This window comes from Manis javanica, chromosome 18 (genome assembly GCF_040802235.1).
Source record: "Manis javanica isolate MJ-LG chromosome 18, MJ_LKY, whole genome shotgun sequence".
Taxonomy (NCBI): domain Eukaryota; kingdom Metazoa; phylum Chordata; class Mammalia; order Pholidota; family Manidae; genus Manis; species Manis javanica.
The window spans coordinates 17,790,669-17,812,279 of NC_133173.1; the positions used below are offsets into that span (position 1 = coordinate 17,790,669).

Below are 21,611 nucleotides of genomic sequence, written 5' to 3' on the forward strand. Positions count from 1 at the left end.
ATAATTTATTTTTTTATCTTTGTCAAACATTTCATTTGGGTTTTTTTTTTTTTGCCTATGGCTTGAGAAAACTAACATTTTTAAGAAAAGGATAACCAATGGTCCCAGTACTACTTACTGAATAAACCACCCTTTCTCCAATAACCTGTGACGTCATTTTTATCGTATACTCCAAATTTTCCCTTTTGGTGGCTAAGTGAATTTAGGTAAGTTACTTCCTCTCTGTTGCCATTTCCTTATCCATGAAGTGGAGATAACAGGGCTGTTCACTTCACAGAGTTACTCTAAGAATTAAGTTAGTTAAAATTCATGTTAAACACTTAGAACAATACTCGACACATTAAATGCTGGTGATCATAATCACTACAAGTTCATACATACACAGGTATTTCTGAACTCCATGGTTCCATGATGTATTCCTGAGCTGACAACTGCTTTAAATCATTCAGAATTTATAAAATTATTAGATTTTCTGATAGAGCCTTCTTCTTCCAAAGCTTCACTGCTATCATTCATTATCAGATAAACTTTCTCATCAATATGTCACGTTTTCTACAATACCAAATTGTTTGGAATTGTATTACGTTTATATATCAACTCAGGGAAAACTGGTATATTCTATAATATTGACTCTCCCCATCCAGAAGTGTTTTGTCTCATCTCATTAACGCAGGTTTTACTTTATGTTCTCCTTTAATATTCAGGTAATTTACCAACAACTTTTATATTTATCCCTAGGTACAATCTTTCTCGAGAAAAATTTAGTGGTAGTTATCAGAATTTTAAATGCACATACCCCCCGCCCCAGAAATTCCATTTTTAAGAATCTGACATACAATAAATACAAGTGCACAAATATAAAAATATAAGATTACTTATTATAATAACAAAATCATGGAAACAAGCTAAATCATCAAGAAGACAATGACTATCTGCAGCATATTCATGGATAGAAAATTCTTCCAGCATTAAAAAGAATATAGAATCAAAGATATTGGCTTAGAGAAGAGTTCTACAAACTACCATGCTAAAAAAAAAATCTGCAAAATAAATGTTATTTATTTATTTATTTATTTATTTTTATTTATTTATAACTGAGGGGTGGGGGAAACAGAAGTATCATACGTGAAGTATGGAGTACACAGCCTGTCTTTGGGTAAGCATCTTCATCACCTTAAAAAATTAGGTGTAACTTAGGGAAACAGTTGAATATTATTTCATTTCAGGTAATTTTTATGGCCTGTGTTACTCTATGTTCTGTGGTGGCCTCGTAATACAGCATTTAAAAAAACAAGCTTTTGACTCACATTTTACTCATCAATATTTAAGAATGCAGATGTCCCTACAATAGAATATTTAACTAGTAATACTTTTCAATATGCCATAAAATCTCAGTACCATAATTCAGGAGGACAAGCATTACTCCTTCTAAATCATCTTACTAACGCAAGCCACTGAAAACTTAACTTTTCTCCATATTTGAAAAAACCTTTTAGAAGTGTGTTGTCTTGGATATATATCATCAAGTGTCAGAGATCACACCTCAGGAACCAAGTGACATTCTGTGCAATATGAAAACAAAGCCTTTCCTCCTAGGAAGGTAAGCCCCAGAAAAAGTAAAGAATGTGAGCCTATTTTTAAATCAGAGCAATATTTTGCCTTTATTCCACGAAGTCACTGGATCAAGTTTTGCCTTTAGAGTGTTATCAACATAAGGTCAAAAAAGTACAAATTATAAACTTTTCTTAATACAAGAATACTATATTCCTTAAAATAATCTATTATTAAATGTAACTGCTACCTTCTGCCAGGCAGAAAAGATGATTCTGAGATCAGAAACTCCAAGGCCATTATTATACCAGTTCCAGATGCTATGAATAAACATTTCAAACAGAAAAATAAATACATGAAATAACTACCCTTAAGTACTGCTATATCGATTGAAATAATACACTAATTTTTAAGGTGGAAGCTTTAAACAACTCACATTTCTGTATTTCTGTAATTGTTAAAAACATCAAGTACAACTTTATGATGAAAAAGATTAAAATGTACAAAAGGAGAGGAGGATTTTAATGATTTTTAGTAACTTCAGCTTTTTAATATAAGATACAAATTAGCTTCAAAGCACTGAAAAATGGCATGAAAAAATTGATGGGAAAAAGTTACTTTTTTGCTAAACCCACAGGTGTTTGGTATTCATTTTGAAGAGTTAAGAGTTCATCTTATTGTCCGCTTGTGGGGGTATTTCGTGTTACTTTTGAAAGTTTAATTCAAATCAAACTATTAAAAATGTGTTAGGGCGTTAGTGTTTTCAATGTTACCTTAAATAACACAGCGTGAAAAAAAGAATCCGACCAGTTACAGACGAGCGGAGTGTTTTGCTGTCTTCAGTGCCTTATCGCTGGGGCGCGCATACCGTAAAGAGTGACATCAGATCGAAACTACACGGTTTCGCCTGGAACCAACCACTCCTCCAAGGACAGCAGCCACCGGCTTGCTGGAAGGAGCCCCCCAAACGCCGAGCTCGCCCAGGGGCCGCAGAACCCACTCGCCGCGCCGTGTTTCCCCGCGCCAGACCTGTTGCGCGTCCCCGCCCGCCGCGAGCCGGAGCTAGGCACCCACGCCGGCAGCGATGCACCTGCCCCGGCCGGCGCCTGGAGCGCCCACCGCCCCCTCCGCCGGCCCTCCAGCCCGCCAGCCCCCGGCCCGCCGGCTCCCGGCCGTCCCCGCCCGCCGGCCCCGCCGCCGCCGGCGCCCCGGCAGCCGCCCGCAGGGAGGAGGGCGGGGCGCCGGCCCGTCGCCGGCGGGCGGCCGCGCTCGCTCGGGATCGGCCCTGGCGGCTGCAAAGGCGCTCACCTTGGCGGCCGCGGCTCTGGCGGACATCTTGTCTCTTCCCAGCGCCGCGCGAGGCGCCTCGGACCCGAAACTCCGCGCCGGCAGCCCTCCGGCTCTTCACGCCGCAGAGCAGATAAACATCTCCCGGGCGCGAGCGGGGCTGAGGGCGGGGGCGGCCGGAGAGGTTCGGCCCACGGGGAGGGACCTCAACTCGGACAAAAGTCCGGGAAGCGCCCTCCCGCCCCGCCCGGGTCCTCTCCTCAGGGCGCGCCCGGCCGGCGCCTCCCTCCGACTGCGGCCACCCGGTCGGCCTTCCGAGCCCTCGCGGCCGGGCCACGTCGGCCCGGCCCGCTAGCCCCTCGGCAGCACCGCGGGCCTCTGGCCTCCCCGCAGCCGGTCCGGTGGCTCCTCTTAAGCCGCGTTCGGCACGTAACTTCCCTGGAACCAGCCACGGGGTAAAGACTGGGCGGCGACAGGCTGAGCCAGCGCCGGCAACTGCGAGCGGCCACGCAAACCTGCCGGCCCGGCCGGGCCCACTGAGCATGCCCAGCTGGGGGGCGGGGCCCCGCGGGGCGGGGCGAGTGGCAGGGGCGGGGCGAGCAGCCCGCGCCCCTCTTCCAGGGCTGGACCCCAGCCGCGGAAGGAAAAGCCCCGTTTCCGAAATAACTTGGTAGACAGTTTCCGTTGGCCGACAAGTCTTCCTGTTTGTTTTCATCAAAGGTCCCGCAGAAATCGCCCCTGAGTATAAAGCTGTGTACCACATCTTTAACGACTTCTGACACAGACTTGTCCACTTGCTTCTCAAGGGGCGCGGGATTAGCACCAACGCAGGAGGGCGGCTGGAAAGGCGGGCACAGCAATGCCTGACCATGGTTGCCTTACCGTGGAACGTCGCAGCTGTCACCACAGGCCTGGCCGCGCTGCTCCATGGAAGGCAGAATGCGTTTTTCAGTAAAGCATGCCCTGGCTTTCATCTCTGTAACGATTAATGGCTCTCGTTCCCAACAAACAGGCTGTCCCAACAGAACAGTCTAAACCAAACCTGGCTTTGAGGTCATGGGCACCCCAGCAAGAGCAATCTGAGAAATACCCAAGAGGGTTATTGTGCTATGTTGGCCCACTCGCATTAGGCCTCAATGTAATATCCAAAGTCTCTTTTCTCCTGCTCATCCAGAGGTCTCAAAAGTATATTTCGGGCATCAATAATGCTGAAATTCTTAGGGGTGGGTGAAGGGATCAGTCTGCCTTGCATTTCCAAACCCAGTTCTCCAGCTCATGCTGAGGAGAAAAGGAAGTCCACGGTCCAGTTCAATCAGCGACTACAAAAACTCCCCAAAATGGTCATGGCCTTACTAAACACACACACAAAAACATATGAAATCCTTCCTGGCCTCACTACTTTACACTTTGTAAAATGTGTAGCTTTTCACAAATGTCAGATTTTTTTTTGGTATCAATATACAATCACAAGAGCAACATTGTGGTTACTAGATTCCCCTCATTATCAATTCCCCACCACATACCCCATTACAGTCCATCAGCGTAGTAAGATGCTGTACTGCCTTCCCCATGCCCCCCACTACATTATGTGCTAATCGTAATGCCCCTTTTCCCCCTTATCCCTCCCTTCCCACCCATCCTCCACAGTCCCTTTCCCTTTGGTAACTGTAAGTCCATTCTTGGGTTATGTGAGTCTGCTGTTGTTTTGTTCCTTCAGTTTTTTCTTTGTTCTTATACTCCACAGATGAGTGAAATCATTTGGTACTTGTCTTTCTCCACCTGGCTTATTTCACTGAGCATAATACCCTCTAGCTCCATCCATGTTGTTGCAAATGGTAGGATTTGTTTTCTTCTTATGGCTGAATAATATTCCATTGTGCATATGTACCACATCTTCTTTATCCTTTCATCTACTGATGGACACTTAGGTTGCTTCCATTTCTCGGCTATTGTAAATAGTGCTGCAAATGTCAGATATTCTTAGTAACATTAAATGATATCCATGAAATACCTCGTATAGTGTCACAAAAGGTACACAAGAAATAGAAAAAATCACAAACATTAGGTTTTAAATAATGGTTCTCTTCAGAATTCAACTATAGGAAAAGATCAAACATCTTAACCAAGAAATATCCATGTAACATACATACATATAGAGATTTCAAATAAAGTACATTTTGCAACTGAAGCTATTTGAACTAGAAAATAGCATACTGCAAATCAAACCCTTATTCTTCCCTCCACTCCCTTGCATTGAAATACTTGAAGTCACTTGTGTTAAAGTCATGTCCTGTGTAATTTTGTTTCTGCACAAAGTATTATTTATTCTTTTAAGAATTACAATTAAAATGTCCTTATAGGAAATGCTATTTTTTAAAAAATTGAGATATTTTTTAATAATAAAAGACTCTTTACATTATCTTTACTACTTTTGCCTTTTAATTAGATGTACAATTGCCATGACCTGCCTAGAACTAAGTATAGTCTTTAACAGCACCTAAACCTAGAGACATTTTCTATAAATGCACTAAAATCTTTCCTTCTTTCCTCATTGTCACTTTTCATGAAGTCTCCCATGTATAATTTAAATGCTTGATTTCAACAATTTGTTGAAGGTCTAATACATCTGGTTAGTTTTAGTTTTTAGTTTTACTTTGGCCATCATTTAAAAAAAATCAAGCAAAAATTTTCACCTTAAGAATACTATATTTTAAAAATTATGTTTTCAAAAATATTTCAATGAATACTAACATCCTTTCAAAAATTTTCAATGGCATTTATAACATCTAAGTTAAACTGTATAATGTATACTTTATGTATCTCCTTTTCATAGTTTTTTGTCATTTATGAAAGTAAAGGTAAAACTCTGTTGTCAATAATTAAAAATACTCATATGGTTTATTTTGGGGGAGATGCTTTGCTAAGTGGAAAGCAGAGCATAATCTCAGATAGTTGTCTCTTTAACAATGAGGAAGTTACTCACTGAACACCAAAAAAATGTTCAAATTATACTACTTAAATAAGAGTATGGTTATAGCTCCTCTAGATTGATTATATAGGAAGAAACAAAAAAATATTTGAGATTCTCATTTAGAGTTACAATAAACTTTAACCAAAATCTCTTTCAATTGCACAGATTATCTTATTCCCTGATCATTCAATGCAAACTGAACAGGAAACTAAAAAAACCACAACACTTAAACAAAGACAACTTCCTGTGGGATTTTTGGTGTCTGCGGTTCAGAATGAAAAAAAGACTACATGGGCAAAATCTCCATAAAACTTAAATAAAGCCATTTATTAAAACAGCCTTGACCAAATGAACAACTATATCTACACCCACATTTATATATGTATATTTGTTTGCATTACAAAAAAATCCTTAGAAAAGCATGTTTATGTTATTTTGATATGAGCTGTGAGTTTACATATGACGTGCAAAGAGGAAGTATTATGGCACTTTGGTACAACATAAGACAGTCTTGAAAATGTCACAGAAGAGAATATATATAAAAGATACCAGAATTAGGAGAACTTTAGGCAAAGCATTGTAACAAAAACAAAAAAAGAATCCTAATCTCACTCCTATGCCATCTTTAAAAATTATATAAATTGCTTCAGTTTTCCTTTGTTGATAAAGTAATGTAACAAAGTTTGTAATGAAGAGCTTTTTAGTCTCATAAAGTCTCTAGATTTCACAGACCAGTAAAATCTCAAAAAAACACTTTAGGAGTGCAGTGTAGGATTACTAACTTTTTTTTAAATTGAAAAGTATAGCTGACATACAACATTACTTTCAGGTGTACAACATAGTGATTCAACAGTTATATACATTGCTTAATGCTCACTATGATAAGCATAGTTATTATATGTTACCAAGTTATTACAGTATTACTATATCCCTTATGCTGTTCTTTTCATCCCCATAACTTACTTATTTTATAACTGGAAGTTTGTACCTCTTAATCCCCTTCACCTATTCTACCTATTCACCCCCTCTAATCCCCCTCCCCCAGGAACCACTAGTTCGGTCTCTGTATTTATGAGTCTGTTTCTGTGTTGTAGTTGTTTGTTCATTTGTTTATTAGATTTCACATATAAATGAAATCATACAGGATTTGTCTTTCTCTGTCTGACATTTCACTTAGGATAATACCTTCTAGGTCCATCCATGTTGTCACAAATGACAAGATATGATTCTTTTTATGGCTGAGTAATATTCCATCATGTATATATACCACATCTTTTTAAGTGTATTTTTTATTGAAGTTGAGATACACATATTATATTGGTTTCAAGCATACAACACAGTGATTCAACAGTTACATTATTAAATCCTTAACCCAACTAGTACAGTTACAATCTGTCACACAGAAGACGTTATAGAGACATTGGCTATATTCTCCATGCTGCCCTACCATCCCTACAACCAACTTATATTATGACTGAGATCTCTACACCCCTTTATCCACCTCCCTCACCTCTCCCACCCTCCCCATTCCTTCTCCCTTGGTAACCACCAGTCACTTCTCAGTGTCTCTGAATCTACTGCTATATTGTTTATTTTGTTCTGTTTGTTTTTAGATTCCACATATAAGTGAAATCAAATGGGATTTGTGTTTCTACACCTGGCTTATTTTACTTCATGTAATACCCGCTAAGGTCCATTTATGTTGTCATATATGGCAGGATTTCTTTCTTTTTATGGCTGAGTAATATTCCACTGGGCACATGTACCATATCTTCTTTATCCAGTCATCTGTTGATGGACACTTAGGTGGCTTCCATATCTTGGCTATCTTAAATAATGCATATGGAGGGGCATATATCTTTTCAAATTAGAGTTTTCTTTGGGCAAATACCCCAGAAGTAAAATTACTGAGGCATATGGTACTTCTATTTTTAATTTTTTGAGGAACCTCCATATTGTTTTCCATAGTGACTGTACCAGTTTATGTTCCCACCAATAGTACATGAAGGTTCCCTTCTCTCCACACCTTCACCAACATCTGTTATTTCTTTTCTGATACTAGCCATTCTGACTAGTGTGAGATGGGTATCTTGCTGGTTTTGAATTGCATTTTCCTGATGGTGCGTGATGTTGAGCATTGTTTCACGTGTCTATTGGCCAGCTGTATGTCTTCTTTGGAAAATGTCTAGTCTAGTCTTCTGCCCATTTTTCAATCAGATTTTTTTGGGGAGGTATACTGATTTGTATGAGTTCTTTATATATTTTGGATATTAGTCTCTTATCATTTGCAAGCATTTTTCTCCCATTCAGAAGGGTGCCTTTTATTTTGGTGATGGTTTCCTTTACTGTGGACAAGCTTTTTAGTTTTATGAGGATTACCAACTTATTTTATTTTGCAAAGTAAAGATATTTAAAAAACGAATATGAATTGTACACTTAACGATGGTTAAAATGGTAAATCTTGCAGTATGTACATCCTTCCACAAAACAATACCGAAAGAATGTTACTATCATCAACATCATTCAGTTTTTTATAAGGACATATAAATACTGAAAAACAAGCCATTTTTTCTTCAGTTCAGAATGAAGCACAGTCCTTCCTAACAAGAGCTCCTCCTGAGATGTGTGGGGCCATCCTTCTGCTGCCTGGGGCAAGGTGGAGCTTTTCCTTTTGGTGTCCTGAATGTCACACAACCAGGCCGACTGGAAGCTCTGTAATTCCAAGGAACCCGCGACTCCCGCTGGACTGGCAGGTCTAGGCTCTGACTCATCTCTGAGCATTCGCCTCCCCTTCTTCACAGCTCCTGTCTCCCATCTTCTACACCCTCCTAGCCATCCCTCAAGGACCTTCTCCCCAACTCAAACAAATAATTCACAGAAAAAATAGAAATTAAGGAGTGGAAATCCCCTTCTCTTCCTGCCAGACTATGACTACCTACCCTGAACATCTGCTTTGTTCTCTTTCCCTCCCACTGGTCTGTGAATCCCATTATGGGGGCTGGCCCTATCAGCTCTGTCTGTCTCACAGTCACCTTCACCTCTTTCAGCAAAATGACTCTACCTTTCAAATTCAAGCTTCCTCTAGTGTCTCCCATCTTAAAAACAGAGAAAAAAAACAAAAAAGTTGACTTTCCCAGACTACTTTCAAAGGTACGCAACCAGCACAGTTGCACAAGCCAGTGCTCAGAAGGGCCCTGCAACTTGGCTCTCAGGCTCTGCAGTGCTTCCTTGAATCTCAACAGTTCTCACTTTGGATCTGTGTTTTGTGAGGCCAGTGGGATGCTGACCATGAACTGAGGACTTAGGGCCTGGGTTCACAGGTGGTACCACGTCCTGCGGCCTCCACAGCATCTTGGGTTGGGCAAGAGCTCAACACTGGGAGCACCCCTTCCCCGGTGGGTGGGTGGCTAGAGGTCACATTTTAGCTGGGGTGTGCCTTTTACCCAGCCCCCAATTTGGGGACTAAGCTGCCCTTGTGTGGAAGTTTTAGGATCCTTGCTGTGGATTGGAGCAGCAGACCTACAGACTAGATTCTGTCCCCAACTGGGGTGATTGCATCAGGCAGCTTTTGAGAAGGGCCCCCTGAGGGTCTGTACTGGCTGCAATTACTCCCAGGTTCAGGGGTCCTCCCCCAGCTGGTTCCTGTAGCTGGGAATAGGGTCTTCTCTCCTCCCGACCTTTCTGAGTCTGGCCGTGCTTATCTCTTCCGGCCAGCTTGAGGAACAAACTCCAGGGGCAAGCCATGAAATATGAATTGTGTAATTTAAGTGATTCCTCATATGAGTTAAATGTTCTGATCTCTTTGCATTTAAAACTGACCTTGCACAATATAAAGATAAGGACTAAAATTATATGTACCTTTGATGGCACATTTTTCTGCTTTTTGAACAAAGGGTCCCACATTTTCTTGCACTGGATCCCACAAATGATATAGGCAGCTCTGAGTCTACCCCTCCTTCTAGACAGTGTTCTTGTCAGTTCATTACAAGCTTCCCAAAAGATTTTCTATGATCTCTAGGTTTCTCTGTTGTCAATGTATGCCTAGTCTTTTGGCATTCTTTCTTTTCTCCTTAATTTCACAACTAATAAGGGAATGCATTCCTTCTGTAAAAGACTCAAGCAATAGATAATTATTAGAAGTCCAACTGGATCATATCCCCCCATACCCATTCCTGTTACCCAGGAATATTTGTATTTAAACTTTGTCATTTTCTGTATATTTATTTACACATACATATGGGAAGGAAAAGAGAGAAGGGGGAAGGAGGGAATGCATAGACATATAGGAATATCTGGTTTTATTTTTTTAAAAACAAATTATAGACTATATTTACTATTTTATAATTTATTTTTTTTAACTCAATAATTTTGTTTTGGAGATTCTATCAAAAAATGAAAATGTACCTCATCATTTTAGAATGGCTGTTTAATATTCTATAGTATGGATATACTATAGTTTAAGATGATTTTGATATTATAATGTTGCAATGAAAATCCTGTGTAAGCCTTTTTGTGCACATGTGGAAGACTTGTCTAGGAGAGATGTCTGAAAGGAAATATTCTGGGTTGAAGTAGATGCTTGTTTAAAATAAATGTTTTTAACTGCTACTGTCCACTTGCTCTCCAAGAATACTGGATCAATTACCCATTTTGCCCTACCCTTAGGAACACTTGATAATATTAACCTTTTACATTTTTGCCTGTTAGACAAAAATCATATATTACTTGCCTGTTTATTCATTTGCCCCTTTTCTTCCTTTTAGGTTATTTCTCTTTTTTGTTGTTGTTGTTGAAGTTCTTCAAGTATCCTTTTGTAGTGAATGCATTCTAAGTACTTTTAGTCTGCCTCTGGTGTGTGTGTGTGTGTGTGTGTGTGTGTGTGTGTGTGTGTTAAATAAAATTTATTTTGGAATAACTTTGCAAAGATGATACAAAGAGTTCCTGAATACCTTCACACATCATTTCCTAATATTAACATCTTACATAATTTTGGTAGATTTGCTAAAAACTAATAAGTTAACATTGTTACTACATTAACTAAAGTGCATCAAATTCTTCCAATTATAACTCTTGAATTTCCCTGATATTCTTCCAGTTTTGCCAGTTCTTCCTCCTTTCCAAATCTTACAACAACTGTTTAGTCTTTTCAAACAAACAAACATAAAATGTAGAAAAGTTCATGGAACTCCACTTAAAAGAGATATATTTTTATTTTAAAAAGGGAATAAAACATATACATACATTTGCAAAAAAATATCGGAAATAAAACTAAGACCAAATAAACTTTACCTTTAGAGGAGAGAGAAGACATCATAACTATGTTTTCTAGACATACTCTAAAATATAGTTTTGACTTTGGAAACATAAACACGTTTTACATACTTAAAAAGATAAATGAAATCAAGAAGCAAAAATAAATCCGTAAAAATAAATAAATAAATAAATCTGTGAAAAAAAATTGAAGAAAATATACATTAAAATGGTTACCCAACATACAGAGTAAAGAATTATTTCCAATGACTCTTGCACAAAATGTTTGAACTATATTCTCTGTATAATAAATTCTAAACAAAATAGCACTGATAGTGAGAAATCTGAAATTTCACTCCATTGTCTGTTAGTAATATTAGCATTACTTTGAAACTGTTATATATATGTGCATGTGCATTAACTATGATGAAGCTGTTACATATTTGTTAGTGTATTAACATTAATGGTTAGCTGTTACATATGTGTATTAACTAATACACTAGTACATTTAATACATTAACATTAACATACAATTTATAATATTACCATCATTACAGTATGCAAGTTTCACAGTTACATATAAATATATAACTTCAAAGTAATAAAGCTAATATATATGTAAGAGTATGCTAATAATATTAATATTATAACATGTTTTTACACTAGTTTGATATATGTGGTTGTTATATATATGGCTCTAATATAAATTATAGTATGTTAACATGTTAGGAATCAAGATTTTCTGTTTTAGAGGAAAAGTATAAAATCAAAGAAGTTAAATAAAAATTTTGTAATTCTAATCTGTTTTTAAAAATCAGTATAACTTACTTTTTAAAGTATCTTTAAGAAAAAAGAAATACACATATTTACATATATGTTTCTTAGCCCTTGCCATTGAAAAAGACTAGAAATAATGAAAACTCAACCAGGAGCATGTCTAGTGCCCATATTGTAATCTGCAGCCAGGAATGGCTGGTTACAAGTCTGCAGCAAAAATACACAAGATAATTCTGGGATATTTTGTGCCAGAAAGCAAGGAAGTTCTCAAATAATAATGGATCAAAGGGATACAGAAACCAACAACTAGCTCCCACTGGCCGAAGATGAAACAATTTGAGCCTCAAAAAAAAAAAAAGAGCAATTAACTGAAACACATTGAATATCTAAAACCTATGAATTCATAATAATAACAAAAAAGAGAGTAAGGGAGACCCAATACAACTATTGAACAGGCCTAGATATAACTTGGGCACCAACTCCTTATTCTGTAAGCTGTCAATTTTAGGGAAAGAATGTATTTTGCATGAACTCTATTTCAGATAACTAAATAACTCTAATTGATGAGGGAATGTTCCTTATCAAAGAACTCCAGCTAATAAATCTGGAAGGAATGATAGAATTAGGAAATCATCTGGTAACGCTGAAATAACGGATTCAGGCAATGACATCAAAGGATCAACGCACTGATTACTGTCAGCATTGTTAGAGGAGGACAAGCACACACTTATGCCTCCCAGTTAGAAGCAGACATGCCATCCTACAATGGATATCTTACCCAAAAGTGGAACCTGTACAAAATTCAGCCAATGTTTGTAAACAGAAAAACAGGGGATGGAGATGCAAGTTAAATGACTCCAAAAGGAAGCAAGCAGGCAAACAGAATGTGAGAGGTTCTATATAGGAAAATTGACCCAGTTTTTAAAAGAAATCAGTGGAAAAAAGCATAGCAATAAAAAAGCTATGGATCTTATGTGGATGAATTCCTATTCAAATCTATCTATTAAAAATAGATATTTTTGAGACAGTTGGGAAAATACAATTTTGGACTGAGCATCAGATGATGTGACCAAGATGTGAAAATGGCATTGTGGCTACATAGGAAGGTGTCACTTTTTAGAAGATGCGTGCTGAAACAGGTAGAGTTGAAGTAGAACAATGTTTAGGACTTGCTTTAAAATACATCAGCAAAGAGACCGGTTTTAATATAAAGATCATATATGTAGCAAAATATTGAAAATTGGTGAATCCAGGTAATGGGTATGGGAGGTTTGTTGTATTCTTTCTTCTTTGGTGTATGTTTGGATATTGGTGTATTACTTGAAATTTTTTATTATGAAAGTCAACAAAAGCAATAAAAACAAATATTCCTGTCTGCAAGGTAGGTAGATTATGAACAATGGTCAGAAACTTTTGCCATCCCTGTTTGGGGGCCCCCTAGAATATGTTATTGCAGCTTTTCTCAGCAAGAGGTGGATACATAATTTTGGTAGATTTGCTAAAAACTAGTAAGTTAACATTATTACTACATTCCCCCATCCCTGAATCCTGACAGCAAAGTGACTGGTTTTAGTCACTCTAGAGCAAAGCTGACACAAGCAGAGACTTGAAAAGCACTTGGGAATAGGGCCTCCATTCTCTCGCTGCTAAGAACTCTGATCATGGGAAACCCCAAATTAGGCTGCTGGAGAAGTCACATGGAAAATACACCACCTGGCAACCTCCAGACATACGAGGGAGAGAATTCTAGAGCATCCAGGCCCAGCCAAGCCACAGGCTGACTGCATTTGCATGAGTGACCTTAGGCATAGCTGCATGAGACCCACTAAACTGATCTGGGCCCAAAGTGCCAGCCCACGGGATCAGGATTGTTTTTTCAGGTGCTAAGTATTGGGGTGGATTGTTACACAGCAAAGACAAACTGATTAAGTAAGGCTAAATCTATAGGAGTTGTACACAAATATATGCAAAAGATTAACTTTTTAGTACTGTGGGGTACATGGCATGTACTCAGAAAAGGTATCTGAATCGGAATTCCACATCTATAGAAAATGGTCTACATGGAAACTGCTCTAAAGGCAATGGATTCTTAGGTAGACTGCCTCCTTTTTGTATGTATAGTAAAAGCTATAAAACCAAGTCCCTTCATTGACAGAGGCAGGTATGACAGATGGACTGCTTAGAACATTTGTTTTTTCTTTTGAGGACTAAAAAGATCTGGCTTTGCTTCTGATCAACAATAAACAGACACTACAGAAACAGTCTTTGGGATTTGCTGGCAGATGGCCCTGCCTTTCTCCTCTGACACAATTCTGCAACCCAAGAAGCCACTACAGCGAGAGCACGTACATCTCAGGTGGGAGAATGGCTGACCCTCTGTCCCCTAAGGGTCACGGCTCGGGCTGTCCTAGCACCCATGACCATGTGTGGCCACTGTGCAACAGGGCAGATTTCACCGTGTGCACTGTTGGAACAAATCTTGTTTCCTCTTTACCATTGATGATCACCTGTAAATGCTAATCACCAGGGACAAGGATTAATTGAAGAGTGTTTAGAATGAAAAATCTGTACAAAAGTCACTGAGGTTCATGTGGACATTTTAGCCAAAATATTTTTTACTAAAGGAAACTATTACAGAATTTTAAGTTAAGACTGATTGATTCAGCTGAATCACCTAACTTTAAAATAATCCTCATAAGGATTGTGTAGTTCATCTTACTATCATTAGCAAAACATCATATTTGTAAATAAAAAAATCAAGATAAATATCCATAATACTAGCTATTTAGGTAGAAATATTTTCAAGTGAATTTGGTTCTTTAATTTTTGATGACTATGGCTATTTTCAGTAAATTGGAATTACTGCTTGCACAAATACCACCCACATTTACAGGCTAATTTATCCAACCTCTTCATTTCATAATTTCAAAAGTGCAGTACAATTTTTTAAGTACATTTTTTAAAGCACAAGAATCTTTTAAGTGAATGACCATATTTTGACTATTTTGAATTAGCAAACTATTATTTAGTAAGTGCTGCAAATATCTTTTTGAACTATGGCCTTGTAATTAACATCACTCAAGACAGTTCAACAAGAGAAAAAGATCATTAAATACAGTATTTGGGAAGAGTGGACTTTAAAAACTAAGAAAAATTGGTAGCAGACTTGTTAATTTGTGAACTAAACTCAAAGGCATAAAATGAAAACTTGCAGCTAAGCTGAAGGTTGGTGCCACAGAAACCAGGGCCCCAGACTTATTCCTCAATTGGGGGTACATTTTTTATCTGTTCCTGAAATCCTGCCATCTCTTTTTGAAAGGGTAATACAAAGAGCTGAGGAAAAGCCGTTAATTCATTATCATTCTCCCTGATACTAAAATAAATGTTCCCTTTGGTTAACAAAATGTGGACACATATGGTGAAAGCATCAAAAAGAACATGATGGAATAATCTGGGAAAGGTCTTTTGGGACTAGTTCCTCATCTGCACAATGGAGGGGTGGGTGGCATAGGGGGACTGGTGTGTGTGAGGGGTGGGCTAGATTCATTCTAAGACCCCTCTTGCTGCAATTTTCCTTGATCTAAATAGTCAAAAGCTGAAGATCTTTTTCATCCCTGACACCAGGCTATTTGGGATATAGCTATTTGTAGTTTTTACAGGTTTGGAAAGATACATATTATAAAACTTATATACTTTGTTTCTAGGTAAAGCTCTAATTTTAAATGTGTTTAATTTTAAATATGATTAATATTTTCCTACATATTATATGGAAGTGAAATGTTTTATAAAAGCTGGGCAAATGAAAAACGTAAAAATCCAGCTAAGCTAAAATGTGTGTGAGAGAGAGTGTATGTTTTGAAAGGGTGTGGTTTCCTGACTCTAGATTGTTTGGAAACATTTCTGACGAAGTTTCTCTGGATATCCAGATATCTCCGGATATCATTTCTCTGATATCCAGAACGCAGCAAGGAACTGGTGCCTAAAATAGCATAAAACATGATATTCCTATACATACAATCAATTTAGGTCAACTAAGAAATGTGATAAGCACACAAAAGATTTGTAATCTGTATTCTTGCAATTCCTTTTTTTTGAGATGGTCTACCCAGTTAGAAGGACTGAAAAATTCAGCAACAGCCGGCACACTTTTCACTCATTCACTCATTCATTTTTTAACTTGATACTTTAACATTTAAACCTCATACTGCCTTACTCTCACACCTGTCTGTGCTAGGTATGATGTCATGTTCAAATTACTCAAGAATACACTTAATTGTGGTATTAAAAGCAGAACGCTCTTACTAAGGGAAAAACATAACCACCGTGGGTCAGTACCTCACACTGTGGTGTCAGGAGGAGCAAATAAATAGATGAGCAAGCAGTGTGGTGCTCCCCACCACCCACCCCACCTCCAGAGAAACAGTTTCAGCTGGACTTACTTTTGCTTCCTCCGCTACTGTTAAGAGAAATTGTTCTTGGGATGACCAGCTTTTACAGAGTCAACCAGAAACGCAGTAATAACAGAAAAAAAGACACAACAATATAATATTTAGTAAGATTATACACGTGTTGATTACTTTAACATTAAACAGACAGGTGTGTGGAAATTATATATTATTCTACATTAGCTCACTTTCTGTCACATAAATGTTATTTAAACAAAACAACATTAGAACTAGTTCACAGACAGTGGCCATCAGTGGGAGTAACAGGACTAATTAATGTGTGGGAAAAATAGAATCTTTTTAAATGTTTCTGTGCTCTGATACAGTAATTAATTTTAAGTCTTTAAAAAAGTCATCTATTGGACATTTAAATTTTGCAGACTTTTCATGCTGTATGTTTTTAGATAAATAAATGCCCTGTTTTTTTCAGCCTCCATGAGACAATTGATATTTTTATTCTCTCTGTTTCCTTTTCTGGTAATACTCCTCTGAACTGCCTGCTTCCATGTAGACACCCTTATTTTCTTTATGTGGTGGCAAAACAGTACACAGTTACTTGTAAAATTCACTTTGACTTACAGCTCTGCTTCTTTCAAGCCCACATGACACTGATCTCTGGTGTCAGTCCAACCTGGTGACGTTGCTCTCAGTGAAAGCATTTGAGCGTGGAATACTTATGATTTCATTTAGTAGCAAAAGCAAGTTTTAGACTTATGGGAATTCATTCCCACCTCTCCAAAAATGTCCATCCCTTTGTATCTATTAACAGTCTTTTTAATCTACAAATTCATCACACAGGCTATCCATGTCTAAAATACCCCCATGTATATAACTTTTTATTTTGAACTAATTATAAAGTCGCAAGAAGTAGGAAAGAAACGTACAAGGAAGTCCCATCCTCCTTTCACCCAGCCTCCCCTGATATTAGCATCTTATACAACATTAGCACAATTTCAAAACCAAGCATTTGGCATTGGCACATTCCAAAGACTGTATTTAGATTCACCAGTTACACACGCAGTTGTATGTGCGTGTCCTATGTCTGTGTGCAGCTCTACGCAACTTTATTACAGGGTAGTCTTTATAACCACCCCCACCACCAAAACACTCAACTGTAGCTTCACTACAGGACTCTCATGTGTTACTTCTTTTAGCCACACATATCCTCTCCCCCATTTCCTAACCCTTGGCAACTACGAATCTATTCTCCATCTCTAGAATTATATTACCTTGAATATTATATAAATGGAACATCCAGTATGTAACCTTTTGGAATCAGTTTTGTTCACTCAGGATATTTCCTTGAGGTTTATACAAGTTGTGGGTATCAATGATTCCTTCCTTTTTTACTGCTGAGTAGTATTCCATGGCATGGATGTATCGCAGTTTGTTTAACCATTACCAGTTGGAGGACATTTGAGTAGTTTCTGTTGGCTATCTTGATTAAAACTGCTATGAATAAATTTGTACAAACACAGCATGCAAAATAGCTCTTCATTTCTCTGGGATAAATGCCCAAAAATTCAAATACTGAGTCCTATGGCAAATTCATTTTTTAGTTTGGTTTGAAAGGAGCTGCCAAGCTATTTTCCATAGTAGTTGTACCATTTTACATTCCTACCAGCAATGTATGAATGATCCAGTTTCCTTGCTTCATTCCAGCATTTGGCGTTACCACTATGTTTCATTTTAGCCATTCTGATAAGTATGCAATGGTATCTCATTGTGGTCTTAATTTGCATTTCTCTAATGACTAATGATTTTGGACAGTTTTTCATGTGCTCATTTGCCACCTGCATATCCCCTATGGTGAAATGTCTGTCTTCTGTCTGTTTTCTAGTACAATTTTTTTACTGAGTTTTGAGAGTTCTTTATACAGTCTAGATGCAAGGACTTTGTTGGATATGTGCTTTGCAAATATTTTTTCCCAGTCTATAGGTTTTCTTCTCATCCTTTCAACAGGCTCTTTTCTGGAGCAAAGACTATTAATTTTGGTAAGTTCCAATTTATTAGTTTTTCCTCTTACAGATTACATTCTCAGTATCAAGTCTAAGAATTCATAGCTCAGTTCTAAGTCCTGAAGATCTTCTCTTATGTTCTTTTCTGGAAGTTCTACAGTTTTACCATTTACATTTAACTTTGTCTATTATTTTTAAACAATCCAAATGGATTGTTAACCTCTCATTCTCTGGGAAAATAGTTTTTTAAAGCAAAGGTATAATTTGAACTTATGAGATCAAAGTTTTAGCTTGGTTGAGAAAATCCTGTTTAACTTGATTGCCCTTTTATGATGACTTTAAAAAATTTCTGAGGCAGTCATTTAAAAAAAAAATGAGTCATTTTATCACAATATGAGTTTCTGCCACAACCTAAACATAACATCAAATGACTCAGATACAGTCACTTCATCCTTTTCTAGGTTTCTTATAGACTCATCAAAGATCATTAAGAAGTTTTGATGAAACAGTACATAAATGTGTTTTACTGTACTTTTCTCCACCCTCATCTTCAATGTATTTCCAAATTGGAGAATCTGTGATACATCTAGACAGTATAAAGAACTCTCAGAATGTAACAGTAAAAAAAACAATCCTACTAGAAAATGAACAGAAGACAGACATTTCACCAAAGGGGATACAGGAGTGCCAAGTGAGCACATGAGAAGCTGTTCAACATCACTAGCCATTAGATAAATGTAAATTAAGACACAGTGAGATACCACTGCACACTTATCAGAATGGCTAAAATGAAATAAAATGGCTAAAATACTTTCACACTTTGAAAATAAAATTTTAGGCCAGGTCAACATTTTAGCATCATTATGGCTGACAACAATGATCGTCATCTTGTAGGCAAATGTGCTAATGAGGCTCTTTCCATGTCTTTGTGTCCAAACATCTCAGTAAGTGCTTCTGCACATTTTGGGGAAACCAAAAAGTGACCAAAATCTTGTATTAGGAAAGCTTCAGTATCACAGCCAATCATGCTCCTTTCTGAGGCACACAGGCGTTGAGTAGGTATGATCGTTTCAGCTTCTGTTTCTAAGAATTACAGACTGCCCGGAATTGCCAAATTCACATTTGCACTGTCTGCTGAATATACAGAGAGCTAAGCAAAGATATAAACAATCTTTTGTGATTTTTGTTTACTGAGATGTCATTAAAATCTTCACAGAAATCAAGATGATGATTCACACTTAAATTTTCAAATCAAAATACCCAATAGCTGGGTATTTTGTTGCCATGATCTGTTGTACTGTGAAAAGCAGGATAGTTAAGACCTGACAGAAACAGCTTGACACTGTTAAGGGGCCAACACAACTGATATCAAGGTTTCCTCCTTTGCTCACAGGACATTTTATTGCAACCTCTGAATCAGGAAAAGTAACTTCACTCAGTTTCATAGAGCAAAAGGGAGATGAAACTATAATGCATATTCATGTAGGTGGTATGCCCAAGATTATTCAATGACAGCTATTTTCATTTGAGTATTCAAACTTTCTGGGAGGTGAAAAACTTTTGCTTGAGTTAGAAGTACTTGCCTATCTCAGCCCAAATTAGTGGGATTCTCCACATATGCTTTCACAGAGCCTGTCTGTGCCCAATTTCAATTTCTGTTCTGTATATTGTGTATAATCCTCTGTTTTGGTCATTTATTTTCCCAATCAATTGAATGCATCCTTCCATCATTAAAATATCACATTTTGCCTTCTTTCTTTTTTTTTCCAGTGAAGTCTAGGCCATGCTGGCATGGCTATTGCAATAGTTTTCATTTTAATTATCTCAATTCTTAGAAAACATGATCAGAATATTCACAATGTTAACATTTTAACAAGCACTATCTTGACACAAAGCACAACAGTTAATCAACAGGCCAAGGCAAAGCCAGATTCTTAATGCTCATGATGACAACGCCCTTAATTACACACTTAAATGTCCTCTCTCAGAGTGATGCAACAATGGGTGATCCATTACTGTGAACTGCAAATCATGGCTGCAATCAGCTGTCAGGGCAGACAGCGACAGTGAGGAGTGCAGAAGTTCTTTAATCTATGCAGCTAAAATAGGCCATTGCTTTCAGACCTATTTTGGAAGCCAGCTTGTGGGCTCTGTACTACACCTGCAACCTCCAGTGCCCATTACCAAGACCTGGGGCTTTCTGTGTCCCAGGGAGTGGTCTGCTGGGACATAGGATTTTCACTTCTAGATTCTGAGCACTCTGGGCAAAGGGGGGCAGTGAGTCACCCTAGTAATACATGTCGAAGAGCCATTCTGGAGTGCTCTCTCTCTGGAATGCTCCTCTCACTGGCTCTGCTCAGATCATTCCCTGATGTGTTCTTTCTAGCAAACCAGAGAGAGACATTTCAGAGAGAAGACAAATGAGCTGATCTCCTCTTCCTCCTTCTCTGCCACTTTCTCCTTTCATTCTTCATTCAGAAATTAAAACTATAAAACCTCCCCCATTCCCCCCTTACCCCAGGAAGGAAGAGACAGCAATTGGAAGGGCAAACTCTAAACTACTGTGCACCCTTCCAAACCTCCAGTTTTTGTGCTCTGATGCCACGAAGTCAGGTCGCCTGCTGTGGAACCCTGCTGTGAATACACAGCGTTCTTCTTCATTCATTGGTTTCCTATGAGATGCCACTCACTGTGCCAGGTGTTTGAGATACAAGAAAGAATAAAAAGAATCTGCAGTCCTCAAAGAATCTGCAGTCTATAGAGGGAGACGAAGTAAGAAGTAAGATCAAGAGCATGGGCCGGGGACAAGGGAAGCAGGGAAGAGAAGGGGAGCTTAACTTGGACTGGGGACTTTGGGACTGCGTTCCTGGGAGACGACATGGTAGATGTGTGACTATCTGAAAACCACTGGGCCCATGAATAAGAGTTCCTGTATTTCAAAGTTTCTGAAATAAATTTTAAAGGGTACCACCACTCTGAGGGCTGCCTTCTAAAAACATTGGTCTTTGCCAGGAGCAGCAAGAAGAACCCAGAAAGGGGGACTGTGGCTGCATAAGGTTGACAAGAAGGGGAAGCCAGCCCTCCACCCTCCCCACCAGCCGTAAATGTGATGGTCCGGCTCTGAGTCTAGAGTTCCCACGTCATCTGGGCCAGACGGAAATTGAGTCTGGCTAGTCCATGACAAAAGCTTACCAAGCAGAACGGCAGGGAGAAAGATTCCAGCAAAAACAGTGAACTCACTGAAAATAATTTTTACTTGTACACAAACACCTGCTGGTTAAAAATGATCTTTACTCATTAAAAGAAGGCATATACTTTGCAATTTAATTGAAGTTACAGTAAAAGCAAAATACAAAAACACTGTATCTCTTC

General features: G+C 38.4%; 1 protein-coding gene across 8 annotated transcripts in view; it reads right to left on the reverse strand.

The window, feature by feature from the left end:
* TJP1 (tight junction protein 1) overlaps positions 1-21,611 on the reverse strand; it is a 271,810-nt gene that overhangs the window by 119,217 nt on the left and 130,982 nt on the right. Inside the window, exon 1 of one of the 8 annotated variants that reach the window (XM_073227122.1) lies at positions 2,860-3,068. The exons of the other annotated variants lie outside the window; for them this stretch is intronic. Coding sequence (XP_073083223.1) covers positions 2,860-2,886 — 27 coding nt within the window. The 5' untranslated portion in view covers positions 2,887-3,068. Of the gene's footprint in view, positions 1-2,859; positions 3,069-21,611 lie in introns of those variants that run through there. 8 annotated transcript variants of the gene reach the window in all.